The 25,864-nt window shown below is 42.6% G+C and overlaps 1 protein-coding gene across 2 annotated transcripts in view; it reads left to right on the top strand.

Moving 5' to 3' along the window:
- The window catches only part of LOC138741605 (stromal membrane-associated protein 2-like), a 43,771-nt gene that overhangs the window by 9,848 nt on the left and 8,059 nt on the right, over positions 1-25,864 (top strand). Inside the window, exons 2-9 of one of the 2 annotated variants that reach the window (XM_069895922.1) lie at positions 2,119-2,252; positions 3,694-3,779; positions 15,227-15,305; positions 16,609-16,689; positions 19,087-19,168; positions 19,275-19,402; positions 19,968-20,118; positions 24,104-24,411. In XM_069895922.1, the coding sequence (XP_069752023.1) occupies positions 2,119-2,252; positions 3,694-3,779; positions 15,227-15,305; positions 16,609-16,689; positions 19,087-19,168; positions 19,275-19,402; positions 19,968-20,118; positions 24,104-24,411 (1,049 nt within the window). The remainder of the gene's footprint in view (positions 1-2,118; positions 2,253-3,693; positions 3,780-15,226; positions 15,306-16,608; positions 16,690-19,086; positions 19,169-19,274; positions 19,403-19,967; positions 20,119-24,103; positions 24,412-25,864) is intronic. The other variant, XM_069895923.1, reaches the window with a different exon arrangement.

Here is a 25,864-nt window from a genome sequence, read left to right as displayed (position 1 = left end):
GAGTCCTGGCAATATCCTCAAATCTTTTCTGTACCCTCTCCAGCTCGATGATGTCCTTCCTCTCATGGTGACCAAAACTGAACACAATACTCAAAATGGGCTCTCAGAGACACCTTATACAACTGCAACATGACCTCGCAACTTCTATACTCAGTACTCTAACTGATAAAGGTCATTGTGTTGAAAGCCTTTTAACTACTCTATGCACTTTCAAGATACTAGATGTCTGTATTCCTAGATCCTTCTACTCCTCCCATTCCCTAACATTCATACTCCCTAACATTCATTTTGTAGGTCCTACCCGTGTTAGACTTCCCAAAACGCAACACCTCACATTTCTCTGTATTAAATTCCATTAACAATTCCTCTACCCAACGGATCAATATCCCTGCTGCAACACTTGGGCAACCTACCTCACCAAGTACAATAGCAGATGCTTTAGTGTTATCTGCAAGCTTGCTAATCGTGCCATGGATGTTTTCATGTAAATTGTTTACAGTAATATATAGATGACAGCAATGGGCCCAGCACTGATTCCTAGAGAACGCCACTGGTCACAGGCCTCTCATTTGAAAAACAATCTTCAGCCACCACTTTCTGTCTGAGCCAATTTTCTATCCATCTGTTACCTCTCCTTGGATCCCATGCAACCTCACCTTGCAGGACAGCCTTCTGTGCAGAATGTTATCGATTTCCTTGCTGAAATCCATAGATACAACATCTACAGCTCTGCCCTCCTCAACCTTTTTGGTCACATCTTCAAAAAACTCAATTAGATCTGTGAGGCTTGATGTACCCCTTACAAACCTGTGCAGACTATCCCGAATCTTCCAAAGTGAGGTATATCTTCTCCTTCAGAATGTTCTCTAGTTTCTTACCAGATTTTTGCCTCACTGGTACTAGTTCTTTGTATCTTGTAAAGCTGAAAATTGTGCGAGCAATTCCAAGTCATTTGTCCAAAAATACTTCTATTTCACTCACTGGGTCTGGTTCTCTGGGCGTTCTTGCAACATCTTTGTAACAGAGTCGTAGAGTTCCACAATACAGATGACACAGGCTCAGGGGCCAGAAGGGCCTGTTAGCGTGCTGCATATCTAATCTTAAACAATAAAAATAGGTTCCAAGCTGTCCAACTTGCCTCCCTGAGCTGGTCCTAGCTGTTTTTAAGAAGTGTAAATATCCAAACACGCTTCAAATTCTCTTCATTTAATTGCAATGATTGATCTTCTGTTCAGCACTGATTTTAAAAACAATGAAATATTTTAAATTATTGCATTCATTATCTTCACTGAAAAGGCTGTGATGTGAAGGGATCACTTTCTAATGACTAAAGAAATTAGCGGAAATTAACTTAAATGCTCAAATTAGACCAGTCTGACACCTTTACACAAAAGACAATGAGTGTAACAATTTTTAAAATATTGTTTAATCCCTCCTGGTTTTACCTCTGCTTATCTCTAATTGTCTGCAGTCCTACTTCTCACTGAGAAAATATGCTTTCCCATCTCTAGTTACTTGTGTATTGCACATCTCCACGTCATTATCAGTGGTTGTCCCCTTTTAATCAGCGGTTTTCGGCAGTGAAACTCCTTCAAACTTTCTTTATTTTCAAATTGTTTATTATCAGTTCAAGAATTTACACCTTGGGGGTTGGTGCTAGTCTTGTTTCATAATCATCATGTATATAAATGAAAGCTGAAGCCCAATTCCCCGATATATCTTAGAAACCACAAATGCTGCAGACGGTAGAATGTTAAGCAGGCAAAGGATTGCTGGAGGAACTCGAACAGCATCCATGGATAGCAGTGGTTACTCAGCGCTTTCTCAAGGCAGTAATGATCATGAATTTACTGTCATACATATTGTACAATGTACATCTTCCTGAAATTCTTATTTGTTCGAGACAAACAGCTTTTTGTAAAGAAAAAATATTTTTAATAGTTAATAAACTCATTAAATTAAGTTAAAAGAAACCATATTCCAGACAGACTTCTAAAATGTTAGACCATCTTGTTCCTTTGTTCACTCCCATCCCTGTCCCTTTCAGTTCCTTGTATTTTTTTATCTTTATTGCATCAAGTTAGTCCAAAAACTTTTCCAACTTGTTTCCTTATACAGGACCAAGATGGGCATCATGGAATCTGGGAGTGTTCCTTTGTATTCGCTGTGCTGGTATTCACAGAAACCTTGGTGTCCACATCTCCAAGGTGAAGTCTGTAACTCTGGATCAGTGGACACCGGAACAGATTCAGGTACTCCTTGCAGCATGCTCATACAATAATGGGTGGGTGAATGAAATGTGCATGGTGTAGGTCTGTTGGTCTTTGTCAGCATCTGATGAAGGGTGAGAAGCTTCAAGCTATAATCTAAACTGGCTTGTGCAATGTCGCAAGGCTGGTATGAAGTCGAGATTTGGTTCTGTGAAACTAAAAGGGACTGAGCTTACATCATAAAAAAGATCATCCAATCACCAAATATGCTGTGTGGCCCTGCTGAGTGCGCTTGGTGGGTTGCCCTCTATAAATTAGATTTTAAGTAATAAATGAGAACTGCAATCTTGTGATAATTGTCTTGTGCAGAAACATGAGGGAAGCGGTTTCTTGTGGGTGCTTCTTTCTGAAATACACAACCTAGATGTGCAGGCAGAGTGCAACATTAGTAAAAAAGGAAATCAAATTACACTGACGGTGGAATGTGGGAAACACCACTTCACTCCCTTCCTTCCAATAGAGGAGCCATTTCCCAGCTGACGCACTTCTATTGGCAGGAGTTCAACACACATTGCTTATGCAGGCGAACTTGCCATCTTTTGTATGTAGTTAAACCCAAAAATCTCCCAACACTGTGATTGCAATATAATACACAAAAGTGCGAGAGAACATCAACAGGTCATACAGCATCCACAGAAAACAAAGATAGATAACCAACATTTCAGACCTAAGCCCTTCATCAAGATATAGGGGGAGGGGGGGAATAAAGCAGGCAGGCACCTGAATAAAAGGTAGGGGGGGTGGTAGGAGGGAGGGAAGGAGGGCCAGAGGAAGGAGTACAAGCCAACAGGCTAGAGGTCATAGGTGGATATGGGTGGGAGGGCAAAAGAGAAAAATGGTGAGAATTGAATGCAGCTTTGGTTAAAGAGCACAAGTTTGAATCCAGTAAACCTTTTGGATTCCTTGTAAAATGTATAAGCAAGTTGCTCCATATATCCTCTGGTATTGTGAGGGGTGTGGTGAAGTCATAGTTTCCACAGTCATTTGTTGACTATGGCCAGGACTGGGGAACTGAGAGCAAGGTACATCCAACACCATGCTGGAACTAGTGAGGTGCATGTGCTTCTCTGCTCACCACTCATCCAGCAGGATGTAGTGATCCTGACCACTGATGCAGAGTTAGTAGGCTTTCCTTATAGACACAGATATTTCCTACCCAGTCCCAGAAACAGTGCATGTTGGCAGCGTAATTAACTTCTCTAAGTTGCCAATAGTATACAGGTAAATGGTAGAATTTGGTGGGCGGAGAGGTGGATGTGGTTATGGAAATATAGAATGATATGTAATGAAGGAAATGAATGGGAAAACGGAATTGCTACGTGAAGCTGCATAGATTTGATAGGATGTAAATCCATATTGGATTCACTGAAAATGTTTGTGATGTCCCAGTAATATTATGGTTGCTTGTACTTTTATATAATAGAGCATTCAGGAAATGGGAAACGCTAAAGCCAGAATACTGTATGAAGCCTACCTTCCTGATGACTTCAAACGACCACAAACAAACCTGTATCCTTTTCCAATCTTGGTCAGGAATTGAGAGAGGCTATGTGGCTGTTTTCATTAGGCACAAGTTCCAGAACCTTGCTTATCATGCATTCAATGTATGTGAACCCCCAAAATGTCACTGATCTAGTTGGTGTTTATCGATAAATATTGGAAAATGTAATGATTTAATTTCTCACAACGATCATTTTTAAAATGTTTGTTTCTTTTAAACTTTCTGGTTTGATAAACATTTGATCAAAGAATACGATGTTAATCTTTAAAATCTGAATCTTGTATCTAGTAAAGTCATAGATAGTGTGGTAACAGGCTATCTAGTCCCATCTGCCTGAGTTTGGCCCATTTACCTCTAACCTTTTCCTATCATTGTCCAAATGTCTTTTAAATGTCATACTTGCATGTCTACTACTGCTTCTTGCAGCTCGTACAATGTACACTTCACCCTCTGTAAAAAAAGTTGCCCCTCAGTTAGCTTTTAAATCTCATTTCCCCTTGACTTAAATCTCTTAAATGTATGTCCTCTAATTTTTGCTTTTCTCTTCTGGGAGATGACTGGCACTATTCACTTTATATATCCTTCATGATGTATTTGTCTATACGGTCACCCTCAGACGTACATACCAGGGAATAACGTCATAGCCTCCTCCTTAAAACCTATGCCCTCTCATCCTGGTCACATCCTCCTGAATTGTTTTTGCACCCTTTCCAATTGATTGACATCCTTTCTACAGCAAGGTGCTCAGAACTGCGCATGGTATGCAAAATGTAGCCTTACAAATAACTTGTACAGCTCTAGCATAATGTTCCAACTCCTGTAACTCAGTACTATGACCAATGAATGTAAGTGTGGCACACACCATCTTTTCTACCTTGTCTATCTGTACCGCCATGATCAACAAACTATGTACCTGTACCCCTCGGCCTGTCTATTCAACAACACTCTCCAGGGTCCTACAAAGTATTGTCTTGGTAGCAAAATGCAGCACCTCACTCTGTTCCAAATTCCATCTGCCATTCCTCGGCCCATTGACCTGATTTATTAAGATCCCATTGTAGTCTGAGATGACTTTTCTCATTAACTATACTACTAATTTTAGTGTCATCCACAAATTTACTAATCAGGCCACCTATATTGTCAGATTATTAATATAATTGACAAACGACAGAGGAACTAGATCTGTATTTTGCAACAATCTCCCTTTGTTCATGACAGTCCCTCCAGTCAACATTTACCCTCTTGGATCTTTACATGTTTCAATAAGGTCACCCCTCATTCTTCTAATCCCCTAGGCTCTCTTGATTGGGAAACCCTGTCATCAACCCTGGTGGATCTCTTTTGGACCACTTCCAATGTTCCTTTTAAGATGCATTCCTTTTTAAGATGAGGGAATCAAAGCCTCTGATCTGGCCTCACCAACACCTTGTACAAGGACAGCAATACTGTAACAGATTCTTAAACCCACAACCTCTGGTCTGGCCTCACCAACACCTTGTACAAGGACAGCAATACTGTGACAGATTCTTGAACCCACAACCTCTGGTCTGGCCTCACCAACACCTTGTACAAGGACAGCAATACTGTAACAGATTCTTAAACCCACAACCTCTGGTCTGGCCTCACCAACACCTTGTACAAGGACAGCAATACTGTGACAGATTCTTGAACCCACAACCTCTGGTCTGGCCTCACCAACACCTTGTACAAGGACAGCAATACTGTAACAGATTCTTAAACCCACAACCTCTGGTCTGGCCTTACCAACACCTTGTACAAGGACAGCAATACTGTAACAGATTCTTGAACCCACAACCTCTGGTCTGGCCTCACCAACACCTTGTACAAGGACAGCAATACTGTAACAGATTCTTAAACCCGCAACCTCTCCACAACAAAGACCAAAATGATTATTTGTTTTCATATCTACTCATTGGACCTACCTCTTGACTTTTTGTGATTCATGCACTAGAAAACCAAGCTCCCTCCAAACTTCACTCATTTGCATTTGCTCTGTCTTGTGATAATTGTCCATCTTTTGATTCCTCTTATCAAATGCATCTGCTCTTCCCCATATCAAAGTCCATTCATCACATTCTCACCCACTCTATCATTAACCCTTTGCAGAATTGCAATGTCCTCATCACAGCATCCCCAACAACCTATTGACATCAGCAAACTTGGAAACCTTACTTTTTGATCCCTCCTCATTAAAATTAAAAAATTTAAACTTAAATTTATTTGCAACAGGATAGAAGCCGATCCTGGCCATTGACGCCCAATTACATCTGATTAACCAACCAACCATGTCATTTTCGGAGGGTGGGGGGAAACCAAAGCACCCAGGAAAAACCCATGCAGGTCATGGGGATAAAGTTCAAACTCCTTATAGACAGCACCGGATTTTAACCCAGATCATTGACACTAATAGCCTTGCGTTTCTGGTCATTAAAGCGAATTGTAAATGGTTGGAATGTTTTACAAATTCTTTCCTTTTATTTAAAATTAGCCCATCTATGGTCTGTGGGATATTTGCTGTGTCCTCCACAGTGGAGATTCTTGCAAAAATAATTGAATTTAGAGAACAGGGGCCAGGAGATGATTGGTGAAACAAGGAGGGGTGAAGGATGGCAGATAGATGGCAGGTGCCAGACAAAGTGAGGAGAAAGAGGCAAGCAAAAAAGTGGTCAGGAGCTGAAAGATGAGTCACATAAGGTGGAGTAGATGATGTCTGGAGGGGATAATAAGTGAAGACAAATTCGACCATTAGGTTCCCAAACCACTGGTCTACCTCTTTTGTATATCCTACTTTTCAATCTAACATTATTCTTGACTTCCTTTGTTAACCACAGATTGTACCTCTTTCCTATGAAATTCATCTTGTTGATTGAGATAAACTCTTGTTGACCATTATAGAACAAAGGCTAAGTTTCTACTGTGTGTATGGTTCGGCTGTTTGAATATTTGCTGTTTTTCATCTATGGACTTGTCTCTTAATTTATTTCCCAGTCCACTTGAGACAATTCCACCTCATACCATTATAATTGATCTTATTTAAGTTGAAGTCAGTGGTTTTGGTTCTTTGGTGTTCACCCTCAAAATGTAATTTGTAGTTTATCCAAAAGGTCTTTGATTAATCCTTCTTCTTTATTCATGACAAAGTCTAAAATAATTAGTTCATGTAGAGGTTCTGTAACATGCTGCTCTAAGAAGCAATCCATTATTCACTCCACAAATTCTTCTACAAAACCATTGCCAATTTGGTCTGTCCACTCAATATGTAGCTTAATATCTTTCTTGACAATCGTTCTCTTCAACGTGCCCTATATATTTACCAGTTATGCTTAATCTATCAAGAGGTCATTAACATTGACCTCCAGTTTTCGTTAAACCCTTCCCCAGTCTTTCTCTTTCCCTATAGCCCAGTCTCCTTTACTTCAGCTCTCCATACCCTTCCTTTCCCTCCCCATTCAGAGAGCTACCCCTTCTCCATACACTACCCACAGGGATTCTACACCTTCTGATCCATTGTCTCCTCTCTGGAATCCAAAGATTTAATTCCATTTTTAACCAGCAGTACCGTCCCACCCTCTATGCCAACCTTCCTGTCCTTCCGATACACTCTGCATCCACGGATATTTAGTTCCCAGCTATGGTCTTCTTTCAGCCATGACTCAGTAAAGGCCACAATGTCCTACCAATGTCCAGATGTGCTACTGAATCTTCAACCTTCTTTCGTACACTGGGCATTTAAATACAAGACCTTCAATGCTATATTCATCACCCTTTTCAATTTTGTTTCCAAAGTACACCTAGTTAAATCCTTACACTTCCTTTTTTTCTTTTTTAAATATTTTTATTGAGTTTAACATATAAGCATACATAGTAAATGATGATTACATAATGATTCAATGGTTTACAAGTAAAATATCGACGCAAGGGGGAAAATGAGTAAATAAGAAAATATGCTTAATTATATATCAATACCATATCAGACCTGTTTATTGGAATGTTTTAATAAAGTAATAGAGAAAAAAAACTAATGGACTAAACTAATCTAATCTATCCCCTCCCTCTAATTAAGGTTACTCTCTATGTTAGCAATGAAATCAACAATGATCTAGAGTCACTGGTGACCCCCTGAGAACAGACAAAGAATTATTGGAACAAATAATAATTATTGATTCTTCCAATTATAAAAAAAATTCTAAGAATGGGCCTCATAATTTCAACAATTTCCAAGATTAATTTGGAACCCTGTCTGTTAATCGCTGTTTGGTTTTTCTCACTACTCAGGTTAACCTTTATCGGCATCTCAGGAAAAAGTCTTTGGTTTTACTAACATTGATAGCCAGACGAGCTATTTTATTATTTTTAATGGCGTACCAAACCTACCTGTGTCTATAATCTCAAAGTCTGAATTGCTCATCCCTCAAGAATTTCATATAACCATATAACAATTACAGCAGGGAAACAGGCCACTTTGGCCCCTCTTGTCTGCACTGATCCAAGTCCCCTCCTCTAATCCCACTGACCAGCACTCTGCCCATGAAGTGGAAAGGAGATCCATCCCGTACTCGTACACAGTGGTTGCATAGTGTAATGCCCTATTTAAGTTTAGAGAAAATCAGATATAATTTCCTTACTCTGACATTTGCAGTTTTGCTCCTTTTGCCTGCCTCTCCTTTCTCACAATCTTACTACACAGTGTATCTACTTGTGGATCTTCTGCCCTCTCATTTCTGGTTCTCACTAGTTTAAACCCTCTCCAACTGCTCTAGAAAACCTACCCGTCAGGATATTAGTCCCCCTCCTGTTCAGGTGGAATCTGGCCTTTTTGTACAAGTCGTACCTTCCCCAGAAGACATCCCAGTGATCAATGAATTTTAACCTCTGCCCCCTATATCAACAATTCAGCCACACATTCATCTGTCATAACTGCCTATTCCTGCTCTCACTGGTGCGTGGCTCAGGCAGCAATCTAGAGATTACCACCCTTGAAGTCCTACATTTTAGATAACTTCCTAACTCCTTATATTTACTCTTTAGGACCTCATTCCTTTTCCTACCTATGTCATTGGTACCAATATTGACCACAACATCTGGCTGCTCATACTCTTGCTTGAGAATACAGCAAACTCAATCTGAGACATCCCTGACCGTGGCACCTGGGAGGCCACATACCATCTAGGAGTCTCAATCTTGTTCACAGATCCACCTGTCTGTTCCCCTAACTATTGAATCCACAATCACTATAGCTCTCATCTTCTCCCACTTCCCTTCTGAGCTGAATGGCCATACTTTGAGCCAGAGACCTGACAACCACAACTTGTTCCTAATAAATCATCCCCAACCAACCCCCCCCCCCCCCCACACAAACAGAATCCACACGGCATACCTATTGTTGAGGGGTACGGCCACAGGGATGCTCTGCGCTGGCTACCTATTTGCCTCCCCTCTCACCGAGTTACCTGTCACTTGCCCTCTTGGGAGTAATTGTCACCTTATAGCTTCTATCAATTACCCACTCTGGGTGTTGAATGTTCTGAAGTTCATCCAACTCCGTATTATGGTCTAAGGAGCTGCAGCTGGATGCACTTCTTGCAGGTGTAGCCAACAGGGACCCTTGTGCTATCCCAGATTTCCCACATGCTGCACTCGGAGTATGCCACTGCCCTAGATATCATCTCCAATACCAACTCTGGTTATTACAAAGAGATCTTACCTGTAGCATTTGCTCAGACTCTGCTTGCTGAAGTCACATGAACAAAAGTCTAACATGCTACTCCTACACTGGGCCACTCTCACATTTACCACTCCAAGAATGGCCACTACATATCTCTCTTATCCAAAATCATTACCACTGTGGTACCTTCTCAGCCTCATTAGCATGTATAAACTGTTAATAAAGCTATACACAGTACTCACGACATGTATAACCATATAACCATTTACAGCACAGAACAGGCCAGTTCGGCCCTACTGGTCCATGCCGTAACAAATCCCCACCCTCCTAGTCCCACTGACCAGCACCCGGTCCATACCCCTCCAGTCCTCTCCTATCCATGTAACTATCTAGTTTTCCTTAAATGTAACCAATGATCCCGCCTCGACCACGTCTGTCCGAAGCTCATTCCACATCCCCACCACTCTTTGCGTAAAGAAATTTCCCCTCATGTTCCCTTTATAATTTTCCCCCTTCCATCTTAAACCATGCCCTCTAGTTTGAATCTCCCCCACTCTTAATTGAAAAAGCCTATCCACATTTACTCTGTCTGTCCCTTTTAAAATCTTAAACACCTCTATCAAGTCCCCTCTCAATCTTCTACGCTCCAGAGAAAAAAGCCCCAGTCTTTCCCTTGAAATCCTGTCAACATTCTCGTGAACCTTCTGTGCACTCTCTCTATTTTGTTTATATCTTTCCTATAATTTGGTGACCAAAACTGTACACAGTACTCCAAATTTGGCCTCACCAATGCCTTGCACAATTTCATCATAACCTCCCTACTTTTGAATTCAATACTCCGATTTATGAAGGCCAACATTCCAAATGCCTTCTTCACCACACCATCTACCTGAGTATCAGCCCTGAGGGTACTATTTACCACAACTCTTAAATCCCTTCGTTGCTCTGCACATCTCAATAGCCTACCATTTAATGCATGTGACCTATTTAGATTTGCCTTTACAAAATGTAACACCTCACACTTATCTGTATTAAATTCCATCAGCCATTTCTCAGCCCACACCTCCAGCCTTCCTAAATCACCTTGTAATCTACGGTAATTTTCCTCACTGTCCACAATACCACCAATCTTTGTATCATCCGCAAACTTGCTTATCCAATTCTCCACTCCTACTTCCAGATCGTTAATATATATAACAAACAATAGTGGACCGAGGACCGATCCCTGAGGAACTCCACTAGTCACTGGCCTCCAATTGGACAAACAATTTTCTACCACTACTCTCTGACACCTCCCATCCAACCATTGCTGAATCCATTTCACTACCTCCTCATTTACACCTAATGCCTCCACCTTTTTTTCCTAACCTCCTGTGGGGAACTTTGTCTAAAGCTATACTAAAGTCTAAATAAACAACATCCACAGCTTTCCCTTCATCAACCTTTTTTGTAACCCCCTTGAAAAACTCAATCAGGTTTGTCAAGCATGATCTACCCCTGACAAAAACATGCTGATTACTCCCTAGCAATCCCTGTACCTCCAAATAATTGTAAATACCATCCCTCAGAACACTTTCCATCAACTTGCCCACCACAGACGTCAGACTCACGGGCCTATAGTTCCCAGGTTTACATTTAGACCCTTTCTTCATCATGTGTCATCATGGGAGACTTTAATTTGCATATAGATTGGACTAGTCAAATTGATAAAAATACAGAGGAGGAGGAATTCCTTGAATGTTTACGGGACGGTTATCTAGACCAATATGTCGAGGAACCAACTCGGGAGCAGGCCATTTTAGATTGGGTATTATGCAATGATAAGGGGCTAATCAACAATCTTGTTGTGCGAGGCCCTTTGGGTAGGAGCGATCACAATATGATCGAATTCTCACTCGACATGGAGAGTGATGAAATTAAAACCGAGACTAAGGTCCTGAATTTAAATAAAGGGAATTATGATGGTATGAGATGGGAGTTGAGTAAGATTGATTGGGTGGTGTTTATGGGGGGGTTGACTGTGGAAATGACAATGGAAAGCATTCACAGATCTAATGGAGAAATTGCAAAAATTGTTTATACCGGTTTGGCATAAAAATAAACCAAAAAAGGTGACTCAATCATGGATAACAAGGGAAATTAGAGACAGCATTGGGTCCAAAGAGAGAGCATATCAATCGGCCAAAAAAAGTACCGCAACCGAAGACTGGGAGCAGTTCAAGATGCACCAAAGGAGGACAAAGGGATTAATCAAGAGAGCAAAACTAAATTACGAAAGTAAGCTTGCGGCAAATATAAAAACCGACTGCAAAAGCTTTTATAAATATGTCAAGAGGAAAAGATTGGTGAAATCCAGAGTAGGTCCCTTGCAGTCGGAATCAGGGGAATATATAATGGGGAATAAGGAAATGGCAGACCAATTAAATTCTTACTTTAGTTCTGTTTTACAAGAGAGGATACAAATAACCTCCCAAGGATGTTGGGAAACATAGAGACTAATGCAAGGGAGGAACTGAAAGAAATTAGTATCTCTAAGGACATGGTCTTGGGGAAATTGATGGGATTGAAGGCAGATAAATCCCAAGGGCCAGATAATCTACATCCTAGGGTACTCAAGGAAGTGGCCATTCAGATAGCAGATGCTTTAAGAATTATTTTCCAGAACTCGATAGACTCAGGATCAGTACCCATGGATTGGAGGGTAGCTAATGTTACCCCACTATTTAAAAAGGGGGGTAGAGAAAAAGCGGGGAATTATCGGCCTGTGAGCCTTACATCAGTAGTGGGCAAAATTATTAAATCCATTATTAAGGATGTAATAGCAGAGCATATGACTAGCAGAGAAGGGATCAGACAGAGTCAACATGGATTTACAAAAGGTAAATCGTGCTTGACAAATCTATTGGAATTCTTTGAGATGGTGACAGGTAAAATAGATGGGGGAGAGCCAGTGGATGTAGTGTACCTGGACTTCCAAAAGGCCTTCGATAAGGTCCCGCATAAACGACTGGCTTCCAAAATCAAGGCTCATGGGATTGGGGGCAAAGTATTGATGTGGATTGAGAACTGGCTGGCAGGTAGAAGACAGAGAGTTGGGATAAATGGCTCGTTTTCTGAGTGGCAGGCGGTGACCAGTGGGGTGCCACAGGAATCTGTACTGGGACCCCAGCTGTTCACAATTTACATTAATGATCTGGATGAGGGGATTGGATGGAATATCTCCAAATTTGCAGATGACACTAAGCTAGGAGGGGTTGTGTGCACGGAAGAGGGGGTCAGGAAGCTCCAGTGTGATTTGGATAAATTGAGGGACTGGGCAGATACATGGCAAATGCACTACAATGTGGATAAATGTGTGGTTATCCACTTTGGTAATACAAACCGGAGGGCAGATTACTATTTGAATGGCAATAGATTAAGAGATGGGGAAGTGCAGAGAGACCTAGGGGTACTTGTACATCAGTCTCTGAAGGCGAGCATGCAGGTACAGCAGGCGGTTAAAAAGGCAAATGGTATGTTGGCCTTCATATCAAGAGGGTTTGAGTATAGGAACAAGGATACCTTACTGCAGCTGTACAGGGCCTTGGTGAGACCCCATCTGGAGTATTGTGTGCAGTTTTGGTCACCTTATCTAAGGAAGGATGTTCTTGCAAAGGAGGGAGTGCAGAGGCAATTCACCAGGCTGATACCTGGAATGGCAGGAATGACTTATGAGGAAAGATTGCGCAAATTGGGATTGTATTCGCTGGAGTTTAGAAGATTGAGAGGGGATCTCATAGAGACCTATAAAATTCTGGCAGGACTGGACAGAATGGATGCAGATGGGATGTTTCCAAGGATGGGAAAATCCAGAACCCGGGGCCATGGTTTGAGGATAATAGGCAAACCATTTAGGACCGAGATGAGGAGGAATTTCTATACCCAGAGGGTGGTGAATCTGTGGAATTCATTGCCACAGAGGGCAGTAGAGGCTGGTTCATTAAATCTATTTAAGAGGGAATTAGATCTATTTCTTCAGTATAAGGGTATTAAAGGTTACGGAGAGAAGGCGGGGATGGGGTACTGAACTTTAAGATCAGCCATGATCTCGTTGAATGGCGGAGCAGGCTCGAGGGGTCGAATGACCTACTCCTGCTCCTATCTTCTATGTTTCTTAAACAGCGGAACCACATGAGCCACCCTCCAATCCTTTAGCACTACCCCCCGTGGCCAGTGACATCCTAAATATCTCTGTTAATGGCCCCACTATCTGTCCACTAGCCTCCCTGAGTGTCCTTGGGAATATTTTGTCAGGTCCCGGAGATTTATCCACCTTTACCTTTTTTAACACTGCCATCACTACCTCCTCGGTTATCCTTATATGCTTCATGACCTCCCCACTATTTTTATTTACCTCAACTGGTTCAATATTTTTTTCCCTAGTGAATACCGAGGCAAAGAAATCATTCAAAATTTCCCCCATTTCCTCAGACTTCTCACTCAGCCTACCCTCACTATCGACAAGGGGTCCAATTTTATCCCTCACTAATCTTTTACTTTTAATGTACTTTTAGAAACCCTTTGGATTTATTTTTACTCTGTCAGCCAAAGCCTCTTCATGCCTTTTTTTGGCCTTTCTAATTTCTTTCTTAAGATTCCTTCTACACTCCTTGTAGTCCTCCTTCAAACTCTCAGCTCCCTGCTCTTTATACCTCTTGTACACCTCCCTTTTTCTCCTAACCAAATTTCCAATATTCCTCGAAAACCAAGCCTCCCTGTGACTTCCAGCCTTTCCTTTGATCCTCACTGGGACATAACTACTCTGTACCCTCAAAATTTCTTTTTTGAATATCCTCCATTTCTCATTTACACCCTCACCTGAAAATATCCTGTCTCACTCAATACTCCCCAAATCCCTTCTTATTTCTTCGAAATTTGCTCTTCTCCAATCCAGAACCTCAACTTTAGGCCCCTCCTTGCTCCTTCCTAAAACTAACTTAAAACTCACAGAATTATGATCACTAGACCCAATTGGATCTCCAACATTAATGTCTGATACCTGACCTAGCTCATTCCCTAACAGGAGCTCCAGTATTACACTGTCCCAAGTCGGTTCTTCTACTAATTGATTCAGAAAACAATCTTGAATACATTTAACGAACTCTAGCCCATCCAGCCCTCTAACTGTATGGGTATCCCAATCAATGTGAGGGAAGTTAAAATCTCCCATGATCACTACCTTATGATTCTCACACATATATGTTATCTCTCTACACATTTGTTCCTCTAGTTTTCTTGACCCATTTGATGGTCTGTAATACACCCCTATTAGCACCCTCATGTCTCCTTCACCCCTCAATTCCACCCAAACAGCCTCACTGGACGATCCCTCCAGACCATCTTGCCACCTCACGGCAGTAATGTCCTCCTTAACAAGCAGAGCAACTCCTCCCCCTTTTTTACCCCCTGATCTATGTCTCACTATGCCCTTATTTAATTGCAGTAATTGCATCATTATTCTGAGACACAGATCCTCTCATAATAAGGTCTATATGATGTTTGTCCACATTGCTTGCTCCACTACTTTTTTAATTTTGTACCAAAGTGCATAACTCCTATTTTCCCACATATCATTGTATCAGTTTTGTTCTTTTCCACTTAATAGGCTATCTCAGGAAGCATCTTAAATCCTCTTGTCTATTCACAATCCCTCACTTTATGCAACAGTCTATTAACTGAAGCTTTTACAATCCACTTGTCTAGTAATTTTGCACTTAACCTGTAACTCAGAGCTGTGGAGAGCTTCATAAGAGACAAATATGAAAAAAAGAAGTATTTTAATAAAGGTATTGATGTCGCTGCTTTCAGGGTGAGTAGTTCTCCCACCAGCAACTGTGGTGGAAATTCTGCTAGTCACACAAGTCCTGTAATTGAATTGAAGACATTTTAACCATTTCTGTATTATTCAGACCCCTATATAAGGGGTTGGTATTGGAGATGTTATCTAGGGCAGTGGCATGCTCCGAGTGCAGCATGTGGGAAATCTGGGATAGCACAAGTATCCCTGTTGGCTACACCTGCAAGAAGTGCATCCAGCTGCAGCTCCTTACAGACCATATGGTTAAGCAATTTCCTTTTTATTAGACTCTATTGATGTTTAAATGTTGTTTAGAGGCAAGAGTTTAAACTGGAAAATAAAATTGTTTTTATCATTTTCCACTTGTTAAAAGACTGTGACCAATCGATAATTGCCTTTCTCTTCCCTTCTACTCATGACCTACTTCACGAAAACTTTTCTTCACAAGGTGAATGAATGATTCACGCTTCATGCTCGGTTGATGAATTTCAGTTGCTTTAATTTTGAGTTTTGCATAATGTGGGCTTCAGTGTTAGTTAAAAAATCTGTTCCAGAAAGTAGCAGACTTGTCGAATTTCACTTCTGATACATCATGGGCTGAAGCATTGTGGGATGTTTGAGAGAGGAGCCCAGTGAATTGTGCGATGTTAATAGAAAAAATAATAGCAATTGTTTACTTTTATTTACACAGTGGTTCAGAAGGGAGGTGATCAATTGGGAAATAATGGGCAGGGCAATGGATAGGCAATGTGGACTCAACAGGTCAAGTGAGCCTTCTTCAGTGCCTTCATCATTCTGTGCATCTGTATATCAATTAATTGTTCTGGTATGCCAAGACCAACTAAATCTTGTCTCTGGGTAATGAACGAGTTCCTTTTTTACAGACATCAGTAAGTTGATTTTGTTTGTCAGTTGGAAAATCCACAAAGATCATTCGACGATGTAACCACACCTCCATAGTAATGTAATAAATGGCAAGACTGAAAACAAAGGACAGACACGAAAAATAGAGCGAGAGGGGGAACTGGTTCTGCCTTCAGTAGGAACCAACGTGTGTATAGACATCTGACGCTTGAATTTAATATTATGGGAGCCTGCTCATATGTGGGAGTCTCCACAAGTTGGTCACTTGTCACTGAGGACAACCCATAGATTACTTATGTAGTTGAAAAGTCGAAAAACCACTAGTCTCATAAAGTTTGGCTTCTAAGCAATCTATGAATCTTTGTTACGGCATGGACTAGTAGGGCCGAACTGGCCTGTTCTGTGCTGTAAGTGGTTATATGGTTAAACTTAACAGCTTTTCCCCTTCCAGAAAGAAAATAACAAGCACAAGAAAGAGCTTGAGGCAAAGGAAAGAAAACCTGCAACAGTTGTTTTTGAAAAAGTTAAAGTGGTGAGTTTGCTTTGTCTATTGTAACATTTCAATCCAGGGAGAGCGAGTGCATGGAACTGGTCAAAATTATATTTTATCACTCAGTGAAAGAAAATACCCTTGCTGTAGGGAGCCGGCCTATTGCTGTACTGGGTTCCTCGGTGTAGATACATCTGTGAAATGTTAGGTCAAACATAATCCAGAAGACATGGGTTAAGGAAGAAAGGTGAAATGTTTCAGCAGATTATTGAGGCGGGGGGGGGGAATTCTTCACACAGAGAGTGGTGAGAGTGTGAAACAAACTGTCAGGTGAAGTGGTGAATGTGGGCTCAATTATTACATTTAAGAAAAGTGTGGGCAGGTACATGGATGGGAGTGCTATGGTCTGGGTGCAGGTCAATGGAATTAGGCAGAATAATAGGTTCGATGGGCTGAAGGGCCTGTTTCTGTGCTATAGTGTTCTATGTGAAAGGGAAATCATAATTATTGGAATTATTAGAAATTCTTAAATAAGTTGAACCAGTGGATGACGTACTGTGCTTAGATTCCCAGAAGCCATGTGATGTGGCCACATTAAAGGTTATTGTGGAACATCAAAACAAATGATGTGAAGGTAACAACGGGTTGACTGACAAGAAATAGGATGGGGACCAATGGATGTCTAACTGGTTGACAAGATGTAACAAATCCTGTGCCTTCAGAGCTGGTGCTGAGGTCTCAATCTTTTACAATTTGCATCAACATTTTGGACAAGGGCATCAAACAAAGTTTGTTGGTGGTGAGGAATGTTGTGGTGAAAATATGTTGCAGATAGGATGGGTAAAGTGAGGCCATTTGTGCTTGGATTTGTGGAAGGCATTCAGTTAGCTGCCACATAAAAGAAAATTGCATAAGATAAGACCACGTAAAATCAGGGCCAATATATTGATCTGGAAAGTGATTGATCAACAAAGTTGGGATGAATGATCATTTTTGGTTAGTAATCTGCAACTAAGGAGGTGCCACATTGCTGCAGTCTCAGCTATTTATAATCTGTCTTGATTACCTTGTGGAAGGAATGAAGTCTACCGTAGTCAAATTTACTGATGACCCAAAATTTGAGAAGTCAAAGAACCTGTAAAGGTTCAGATAGGTGAAGTGGGTAAAAAGTTAGCACGTAAAGTATAAATTACCTACGTTGGAAGGAAAAATGAAAAGAACATTCTTATTCAAACAGAGTAAGCCAATGGATCTTGGGGTCATTGTACATGACACCTAGGCATAGCAAGTAATCAGGGAGACCAGAGGTTTGTTGGCATTCATTGGAAGGGGTATGGAACATTAAAGTAGGGAAGTTGTGATGTCTCTTTACAGGGTGTTGTTGAGATTGCACATGGGTTGAGTTTTGGTTTCCATGTTTTAAGGAAGGATGTTCTTGCTTTGGAGACTGTGAATTGAAAGTGCACGAGGTTGATTCCTGGGATGAAGGGGTTGACATTTGTGGAAAGGTTGAGTAGATTGTGCCTTGTACTCATTGCGGTTGTAGAAGAATGGGAGAAACAAAAGATTCTTGCAGATAGATTCATGACAACTGGATGAAAGATCAGCATGGACAGTGTTGCGGAGAAAATCAATTACCGACACCAGGGTAACGCTTCGGAAGAGTTTTATTAGCAAGATATCTCGGAGGGCAGGCCCAGCACCCAGCCTGACCTTGTTCTGCCCACAGCCAGTTTTAACAGAGTTTATATACAATAAATGGCAGTGCATTCCTGCATGTGGGTTTCCTGTTGTGGTCACTCATTGTCAACATTTGGCAATAATTTAACCATTATTTCACAGAATTCCAAGGCTTATCATGTCTGCAGATAAATCGCACCTTGAGGTTCCCTGCCTCCACTTAAGCAATATGCAACTGACTCTTGTATGTTCTTTTTTTTAAAATTTTTTTATTTTTCACACCATAAATCACATGAACCATGGTACACACTTTTTCCTTTTCACACATATACAGTGCCATTTTCTCCCCCCCCCCCCTCCCTCCTCCCATCCCACCCTCCCTACCTCCCCCCTCCCGTCCATTTAAGATATAAAATCTAGGATACATTAAACCAGTCAGACAATGTTGTCATTCAATAAAAATACACCAGAAATTCTACTGAGTCCATTCTTTTCATTTCCACTCTTGTATGTTCTTGTAAGCAACTTATGGGTGAACCCTTAACCCTTTGTGTTCAGATTTTCCTCCACAGAGAGAGTGGAATACAGAGTTGAAGGTAAAATCACAGCAACCCTGAACTGATTAAATGGCAGAACAGGGATGCTACATTTGCTCATTCATCTCCAAAACGTCTATTGTGCCTTTCGGTGCTTACATCTTCACCTTGTGTTCCTTGGGTTTCCCAGTTAACGGCTATGATTTTTGTTTTCTTTATCAAGGCACCAAAAAAAGATGAACGGCAGCAGTCGAAAACAAGTCCCTCAGTCCCTGCAGAGCCTACAATTGACCTCCTGGGCTTGGGTAAGGACCTAAGAATCTTTCTCTATCTCCTCATTTGCACGGTAGCCATTTCCATTCCTCCAGTGTCCTTATCTGTCATGACCTTATCTGCATTGTCCTCCCTCAGATGCCCCTGCAGCAGCTCTCACCAACTGTGGGACCTCTAATCTAACCCCAGCAATAGCCAATGACCTGGATCTCTTTGGACCCATGATATCCAATCCGCTGCCTGATCCCAGCACATTCCAAAGCACGGTATGTATAAATGCTTTGCAGGGACAATTTTGGACCCTGAATCCTCATGGATAAATATTGTATTTGGTCAGTGAATTGATTTCCTATTCAGATTTTAGATTTGTTGTCAAAGTGCATACATGACATCATATACAACTCTGAGATTCTTTTTACTGTGGACGAGGCAGAATTAACGCTTATTGGTATTGCAAAAAAAAACTGTACACAGTGTAAGCTTGTGGGGCTGAGTGCATCAGTACCAAAAATCAAAGCCGTTAACTGGGAAACTCCCAAGGTACGCAAGATGAACATATAAACATCAAAACTCAGGGGGAAAGGGAAAGAGCAGGTACTCAGCCTCACAAGCCTGTATCAAGGCTGCTGTAATTTTATTCTCAACTCTGTATTCCAATCTCGATGTCAGCTGTATGGTTGGGACAGTGTATACCTTGCTTTTATCTTTTCATCTATGCCTTTATCTATATTGCAAAGATAATCTGTGAAAGGATAATTCAGTCATTGACATGCCAGAAAGAAGTCTTAAATCAGTGATCATGTTTTTCTGTGGTGATTTTATGTTTTGCAGCCTTTGAACTCTGCTCCCCAAGAAGGAGCTGAAAACTTGAACCTCTTTGCTGACCCCTCCCTGAAGCAGGAGGATTCTGGAAAGAAACTGCTCTCAAAGGACTCCATTCTGTCACTTTATGGGTCACAGCCCTCCCATGTCCCGGCTCAAGGTATGCAACAGAACTCCAGTGTGACCTTCTTCCCCACCCCACTTCTCAGCTTTCATCTCTTCTTCTCCTCCCCCCCCGTATCCACCGACTACATCTTGCCTGTTAGCCTGTGCTCCTCCTCTCCCCTACTTCCCATCCCCACACCACCTTTTCTTCAGTTGCCTGCCTGTTTTTGCTTATATGTGATGAAGGGGCCAGGCCCAAAACTTTGGTTAGCCTTTAATTCCTTTAGATGCTGCGTGACCTGCGGAGTTTCTCCAGCACGTCAGTTATCATCTGACCCCAGGTAGAGGAAGACACAGTGTCATCAACAGAGCGCAGGCTGCTCTAGAGACCACGGGGTAAAGATGCTCCTGCCAACTTAACAGTAGAACCCAAAACATTCTTCTTCCATTTCAAACTGACCATTGGGTGGAATGCAACTGACCTGGGGACTGGGGAACCGTGGATTATGAGTGATGAATCCTGGAGGGAGACCAATTTATGAGGGCAGCAAGTGGTCATTCACCCCACTTGGCTTCTTCCCCCTATCAGCTGACTTATCGCTTCTGGAGTTTTTATTTTGTATCAGCAACTCTGGCTAATCCAGACTCTTAGCTCGCTGTCATCCTGATGTGTCGAGTGTTCGTTCCACCAACAGAGCTTAATGCATAAAGAAAGTCACGGGAGATAAAGTGCCATTTTGACATACGAGAAGATTAAGCCGGGGTTAAATGAATGTGAAAAGGATGCTGGGGAAGAACTCCTAACCTGGCACAGTAACATCACGGCTCATGTTTAGAGATTTTATTCAGGAATGCCTGCTTAAATTGGTCCTCAGCTAAAGACTCAAAATAGTCACAGAAGATACAGTACAAATTAGCAATGCATTAGTGCAGTTTAAATTGAACTTTAACAGACCCAACCAATCTCCCGCCATCACCACCTCACTCCACTGGCAGACATCCTCACCCTCAATAACCTCCTTTGACTCATCCCACTTTCTTCAATCCAAAGGGGTAGCCAAGGGTCCCAGCGAAACCTGCTTTCTTGTTGGCTACGTGGAGTAATCCATGCTACAAGCCTACACAGGCAAAGCCCCTCAGCTCTTCCCCCGCTACGTCGATGATTACTTTGGTGCTGTCTCAGTTACCCATGAAGAGCTCGTCGACTTCATCCACTTTGCTGCCAACTTCCACCCTGACCTCAAATTCCTTTGCTCCATCTCTAGCAACACTCTCCCCTTTCTTGATCTCTCTGTTTCCATCTTGGGAGACAAATTCTTGACAGACATCTTCTACAAACCCACCAACTTCAGAACTACCATCATCTGAGAGCAGGCAGTGTAAGGTCATCCCTCAGTGCCAGAGCCCTCTCTTGGGTAGTGCATCCTGTCTTGGCCTCACACTTGGGTGCTCCCTATAAACACAGAGCCAAGATGCCTGTCACCACGCTATCCCATGGTGAGGCAGGGGGCAAGCCAGCAGACGTATATCTAGGGTGTACCTGGGGTGCTCAGTTTTCCTGCTTGCGGACTTGGGTGCCACAAGTGCCTGTGTTAGATCCATGTAACGATAGACAGGAGGTGTTGGGACTGAAAATTAGGCAATTCTGATTTTAAATAAAAACTCCTGAACCTTGCACCCCATGAGGTATTGGTTTCTGTTAATGGGAAGGTTGGGGTGACGCTGTCATTGTCAAGTGAAACAAAATATATACATTTCTTTCTGGTGTTTCATTTGTGACACTTATAAACTGTATCTTTGAAACAGCGAACCATAACTCCAATTCCCTGAGTGTGTTTAAAGACATTATTACTACACCTCACGGTGATTAAAGACGAGAAAAACAAAAGGTCCATTACAAAATCTGCACCTGGAATACGCTCAGCGAAAGATGTGATGGAATGTCCAATGCTGAGGTTTAGGTTTCCACAGCCACAGCTCTTCCCTGTCTTGCTGAGAATTCTTAGCGTAATAAGTGACAAGTGTTTCCTGATGGTTGGTGGAATGGTGCTGAGACCGCAGCGGTCTGTTTTGATGAGCGTTTTATAGACCCTCACACCGAGAAGAGGAACAACTTGAAAGGTAGTCTACCCCTGTGGGGGTGGGGGTGTGTTTGGAAGAGCTCAAAAGATGGATTATCCAGGGGTCACCTCCAGTGACACAAGACCAGAGGAGAGGCCGGTACAGGTCAGAGTGGGCAGTGCACGGGAAGCTCCACTCCCTTGAGGCTTTCCCCCATTGCTCTCTCCAGACAGCAGAATTGTCCCTGTGAGTCACTGGCAGGTTGACGTCACTGAACTTTCCCTCAGCCCTGCAAACTTGAGTGGGTGCTCCCAGCTTCCTCCAGGAGGGTAATGGCTTCCCAGTGGCTAGTCCCATGAGAGGCAAGACCACCCTTCTAAGGTCAGGGCGTGTGGTGGTGACTAAATAGCCTACAAGGCACCAGTCACCTTTGTACTCCCTGGAAGTGCCCATTCCCTAACCACCCATGTTCCAACACCAGCAGTGTGCCACTGCGGCTGGCCGTGTAGGCCCCAATCTAGGAAGGCAGGGAACCTGGCCCAGACCACAATCACCACCCGCTCCCAGGTTGATACCATCATCGACCCCCTTCAGGGTGCGCCCGCAAGCATTGCCAATCGTCTGTTGGTCATAGTCTGCCCAGGGTGCTCGCTTCCTGACGAGAGGCAGACATCGAGGGCCCCCTCATCCCACCGCCGTGGCAGCAGCATGGCTAGGTGTTCGCTGTGCCACTGGTGGTATCAGTCCCCTCGCCCAGTTAACTCCTTGATGGATTTCGTAGTTTCACAGTGTCCATATACGTGCAGACTGGAGGTTTCCCCATTTTTGGCTACCTCCCCATTTTGGGGCATTGGCAGGGTGCCCTTGTGGGAAGAACGTTATATGGTTCTCGATTACTATTTCTCTAAACATAGACATTTCACTTAATATAGACATTCACCTCGGACTTAGGTTGGACTCCGAAAATACTGAACCTATACTCAACACAATCACAAACTTGAGTACACGTACTACAAACAGGGACTCTTATGCACACTCCCGGTTCCATGACCAACGGCGGTGAGGCTTTCTTCAAGTATTGATCGATTGCAATACTACAGCTCAGCATCAGTGTTCTTTTTCTTTTTTCTTTGGCTTGGCTTCGCGGACAAAGATTTATGGAGGGGTAGTGCACACCTTACCCACGATGTCCAAGTAGCGACCTGGCAAGGAGCAATGTTCAGGGCTTGGACCACGAGGCAGAGAGTGAGAATGTGCTGCACTTTGGTGTTACCTCCAGTACTAATCTGGGCTTCTAGCCAATAATGACCCTAGGTGATTTAAATTAGCAAATGGCAAGGTGTGCACTAATGGGTGGCCGGAGTCCAACCTTGCCATTTTATTATTAATCTGAACTAACCTTTTCAGAAATTATAGTCCAGGCTTCAAGATTATATAGCTGTTATTTCTGTAGCTGAAAGAATCTTAAAAGATATTTTAGCTTTCACAATTGGTAGGTAGAGGACTTTATTCCCTCTGCCACCCTTGATGTGAACATTTGGCTCTTTATAGGTCCCATTATTTCTGACTCTTCTGTTTCCCAGAATATCTGTCTTGAGTCCAAGTCAGAAATTACCGCGTTCTCACCTGAAGGACCACTGCATTCCAAGTTTGGTTAGGAACTTGCTCTCTGGTATATCACATTTTGATAAATGCTGGTAGCTTTTGAATAAAATAAAAGTTGGAAATGATGATCAGATTGCTCATTCTCTGAAGAGTTAAGGAAGTTGAATGTTTCAGCTAGGATTTTGGTTCAGGTCTAGTGACAGGAGACGTATGCTCCTGGGTCTGAAAGGATCCCCACCTGAAACCACATTCTCTCATTCAGATGCCTCTTTAATTTTTGTTAATTAGTTATTGTGTTTAATTATGTGCTTTTTATCATTGATCTTCACACGCTCCCTATTTAGAAAGAGGAAATGTGCTTTGTGTTTTTGCAGGTGCAATGTTCATGCCCTCTGCACAAGTACCCTATGCTCCCTGCCTGGCACCTGGCTATGCACATTTTTCTCCTGTTTGCAGTGCAGCCACTCGACCCAGTGCCATGATGGGGAATGGTGGCCAGTCACTAGGCCTAGTGGCTCCAGTTGCATTGCCAACAGGATATGTGGGTGGCATGCAGGCAGGGGTGATGGCTATACCCAGTGGGGTGATGATGCAACAGGGAGCCCACTTGGGTAGAATGGCCATGCCTCAGCCAGTGTATGGAGTCCAGCAGGCACAGCAGTTGCAGTGGAACATCGCGCAGGTAAGATGGTTCCAGCCACAAAATTCTGCAGACACTGTGGTTGGAGTAAAAACACAAACTGCTGGAGAAGCTCAGTAGGTCAAACTGTACCCAGTATGTAGCGAAGGCAGAGACAGAACCGGTGCTTTGGGCTTGAGCCCTTCATCAAGGTATGAGAAGATGCCAGCAAGCCTCCGAACAAAAGGGTGGGAGATGGTAGTGGAGGCAAGGTGGGAGGGGACAACAGCATTGTGGAGAATGGTAGGACTGTGTGGGTGAAAGAACTGGAAGGACAGGAAAGGGGGAGGACAAAGAAAAGGGCGAGCAGGTTTAATGGAAAGCAGTAAAATCAATGTTCATGCCATGTGGCTGGAGAGGGGCCAGCCCTCCATGTAACATTTCAGTTGATACTGTGCATTGTAGCAGACAAGAGAGACATTGTCCCGCCAGGTGTAATGTATAAATTTCATGAGGTTTCATTCTCATAGTAAGGCAACCTGATGGTTCACTGTGACCAATCCTCCAGCATCGTCACAGTCTGATCAAATGTTTCTCTTTGTTAGAGTTGGGATTCTGATATGAATGACCTTCTGGCTGGAATAATCACCCCAGGTCATGGAACCGGGAGTGTGCATAAGAGTCCCTGTTTGTAGGTCGTGTACTCAAGAATGTAACATGTTTAAATTTATTTGTCACAAAAGGGTTCTTCTGCAAGTGTACTATGGATCTTATCTCTAACATTCATTCCAGCTATGGAAAGAACATAACTTACTGTATAGGGGTGCAGTAACAAGGAAGGTGAATCAACAGAAAACAGGGCAGCACGACAGCTCTTGGGTTACCTAGAAATAGGTGCAGGAGAAGGCTATTTGGCCGTTCAAGCTTACACTGCCATTCATTTTGATAAAGAACCGACTGCAACTACTTCCTGTGGCAAAGAATTCCACAGATTCACCACTCTCTGAGAGAATTTTTTTTTCTCATCTCGGTCCTAAAAGTCTTCCCCCTTATCCTCAAACTGTGACCTCTGGTTCTGGTTTTGCCCAACATCGGGAATAACCTTCCTGCATTTAGCCTGTCCAATCCCTTAAGAATTTTATACATTTCTATAAGATCCCCCCTCAATCTTCTAAATTCCAGCAAGTTTCAGCCTTGTTGATCTAACCTTTCTTCAATTGAAAGTCCTGCCATCCCTGGTATCAATCTAGTGAACCTTCTCTGCACTCCCTCAATGGCAAGGATGTCTTTCCTCAGATACGGAGACCAAAACTGTACACAATATTCCAGGTGTGGTCTCACCAAGGCCCTGTAAAGCTGCAGTAGAACCTCTCTGCTCCTATACTTGAATCCTCTTGCCATGAATGTCAACATACCATTCGCTTTCCTTCCTACCTGCTGTACCTGCATGCCTACTTTCAATGACTGATGCACAACAACATCCAGGTCTCATTGCATCTCTCCTTTTCCTAATCGG

The sequence above is a fragment of the Narcine bancroftii genome, chromosome 8 (genome assembly GCF_036971445.1).
Source record: "Narcine bancroftii isolate sNarBan1 chromosome 8, sNarBan1.hap1, whole genome shotgun sequence".
In the NCBI taxonomy this organism is placed as follows: domain Eukaryota; kingdom Metazoa; phylum Chordata; class Chondrichthyes; order Torpediniformes; family Narcinidae; genus Narcine; species Narcine bancroftii.
Note: the sequence above shows the minus strand (reverse complement) of the source record. Positions and strands in the feature narration are given on the sequence as shown.